The sequence below is a fragment of the Monopterus albus genome, unplaced genomic scaffold, assembly GCF_001952655.1.
Source record: "Monopterus albus unplaced genomic scaffold, M_albus_1.0 scaffold400.1, whole genome shotgun sequence".
NCBI classification, from domain to species: domain Eukaryota; kingdom Metazoa; phylum Chordata; class Actinopteri; order Synbranchiformes; family Synbranchidae; genus Monopterus; species Monopterus albus.
Genome location: NW_018128280.1, coordinates 385,615 through 387,991, shown reverse-complemented (window position 1 = coordinate 387,991; position 2,377 = coordinate 385,615). Strand labels below are relative to the sequence as shown.

The following is a 2,377-nucleotide window of genomic DNA, read 5'->3' as shown; positions in this document are numbered from 1 at the left end:
TACTATACTACCTGTTCTTTCAGCTTATTTAAATCTTTTCTATGTCCCTTAAATAATTTTAATTGAATGGCTTGTTCTAGGGTTCTTAGCTTATTTTATTGTATTTAAATGTTAAAAGCCTTTTTTTTTTTTTTTTTTCATTTCATCCACTGTAATATCTCTTTTTGACACATTTCCCTGCAGCTATCACTGTTCATCTCACATTATATTCAGTACTTCTTTCATGGTCCTGGTGATGTCACTTCTAATTAACAACTACCTCTCTCATATGAATGTTCTTGTCGGCCATGAGGAAAACTCAAATTTAAGACTTTGCTTTGATGTTAAACAAGACAAAAGAACTCAAAAACCTAACACACAACACAACCATGTGCAAAGGACCCTGGTTGTACACCAATGCACCTTTTTGTAATTTTGAAATGGTGGATCTCTTCACAGATGGACTTCAAGTAGCGCTGCTTTGGGAGGCGAGACAGCAGAGTCTTCACGCTGCTGTTGAACTGCTCTTCACTTTCAAACTGGAAAGAACAAAAAGCAGAGGTTAAAACAGTTGAATGGGAAAGAGGGAACGAGTTTTTACGAGTGTAGTCAGTCAGAAACATGAATATCCAACACCTCTGTGTGAGTGCGTTTTGTTAAAGGTAGTGCATGTGTGTCTTGTATGTGAGCCTGAATAAAGAGTGCAAGTGAAAAACCAGGCTGGGGAGCTCCCTCACTCCTCTACTCAACAGCCGGCACTGAGAGGAAGGAGTCGGGATCCCCTCTTCCCATCTCGCATCCTCTCTGTTGGCAGTTCTTTCCACCTCCACCCTTCAAGCAGGATGTAGCCTTTTATTAACTCTGCAGTGTTACTGATGAAGCCACTAACCTCCAGAGACAGGAAGTTGATCAGTGTTTCCTTCTGCAGGTCCACCTGTGGAATAAAAAAATGGGTTACACAAAAACACAATGAAGTCACAGGTTGTAACAATTGCACAAACCACAGAACACAACATATTGCACATTTTGATAGGAAGTGGCCATTTTGCTGTTGAATACCACATTCAAAACTACTCTCACAATGCTCCTGCCAGGTCTGAAGGCATTCCACATTTCTTTTCCAGGTCGGGCTAACGAACATCTGGGTTTATCACTGGAAAATGAGTCCCGCTGTGTCCGAGCCTGATTGATAAACAAGCAGGCTGCTAGCAAGTAACAACTAAAATATACAGACCTTTGTAACTGCTTACTGGGATCTTGTTTCATATACTTGTATCTACAGTTGCACTGCTGATGCAATCCAGCTCCCCGTCATGTTTGTTGTTTTATCTATCAAAAGCTCATTCCTCACTCTGTGATTTCACACATGAATTCAAGCAATAAGGTGGGAGAGCAGAAAAGAGGGGCTGGGGTTGGGAGGAGGGGAAAGGAGTAAACAAACAAATGACTTACTGCCAGAACCTCAATGTCATTGCTCTTGTTCTGCAAATTGCTACTGAGATTCTGTAATCTGGTTTGGATCTGAAAGAGAGAGAGAGAAAGTTGGAGTGGAACAAAGTAAGGACAGACTTGGAAAAGGGTGGAAGACAAATAATTGTTCCCATGATCAACATGAAACAGCTTGGAGGAAAAAAAAAAGATTTTATAAGCAAAACAACTGGCCTGGCCTCAAGTTACAGGCGCCATATTCTTCATGAGAAATGCTACAATGTTTAAAACAGATGTAAAGACAGACACAAAGAAGAAGAGAAGATGGTGACAGCGAGGGACACTAACTTCACACTTCACAGGAAGGACATGTTGGTGGGGATCAGTGGGTCACAAAAAGTCAAGACCTGGCAGTATCGACTTGCATGGACATGGATATGACCCTCTTATCAAAATGGGTGGACATAACTTGCTATAGTATTTCAAGATACCTCCATCAGGATCCAATTCATAGAATACTGAACTTCTGCAAATATCTGGTTCCCTATTGTTTACATGCACCTACATAAAACAGCTGTACACTGCAGACTAGTCTTAAGAAAAAAAATTACATTATGAAAACTGTTGACAAGTTCTGGTCTAAATTTTCCATTTAGCCTGTTTAACTGCCCGTGGTTGTTTGAAAAGCACAGGGAAGATGAGAAAGGACAGATGAGAAGCAGCATGGAACATGCAGCCAAAGAGAGGCTTACCCGTAAATGTTCGTTATCTGAGGCTATGGGTTTCAGTGTGAAAGGATGTATAAATGATAACAGAACAAAAGAAAAAGTGCATGTGAAAATGAGAAAGCTAGTTCTATTTGGTTTCTCATGAAACAAATGAAGAGCAAAGGTTTCTGACAGGTGTGTGTGTGTGTGTGTGTGTGTGTGTGTGTGTGTGTGTGTGTGTGTGTGTGTATAAAAAAAAAAAC

The 2,377-nt window shown here is 40.5% G+C and overlaps 1 protein-coding gene across 3 annotated transcripts in view; it reads right to left on the bottom strand.

Annotated features, from left to right (window-relative positions):
• eif2ak4 (eukaryotic translation initiation factor 2 alpha kinase 4) overlaps positions 1 to 2,377 on the bottom strand; it is a 35,210-nt gene that overhangs the window by 3,436 nt on the left and 29,397 nt on the right. For 2 of the 3 annotated variants that reach the window (XM_020586242.1, XM_020586241.1), the window contains exons 37-39: positions 1,432 to 1,500; positions 869 to 913; positions 403 to 518 (exon numbers count right to left, since the gene is read on the bottom strand). In XM_020586242.1, the coding sequence (XP_020441898.1) occupies positions 403 to 518; positions 869 to 913; positions 1,432 to 1,500 (230 nt within the window). The other variant, XM_020586243.1, reaches the window with a different exon arrangement.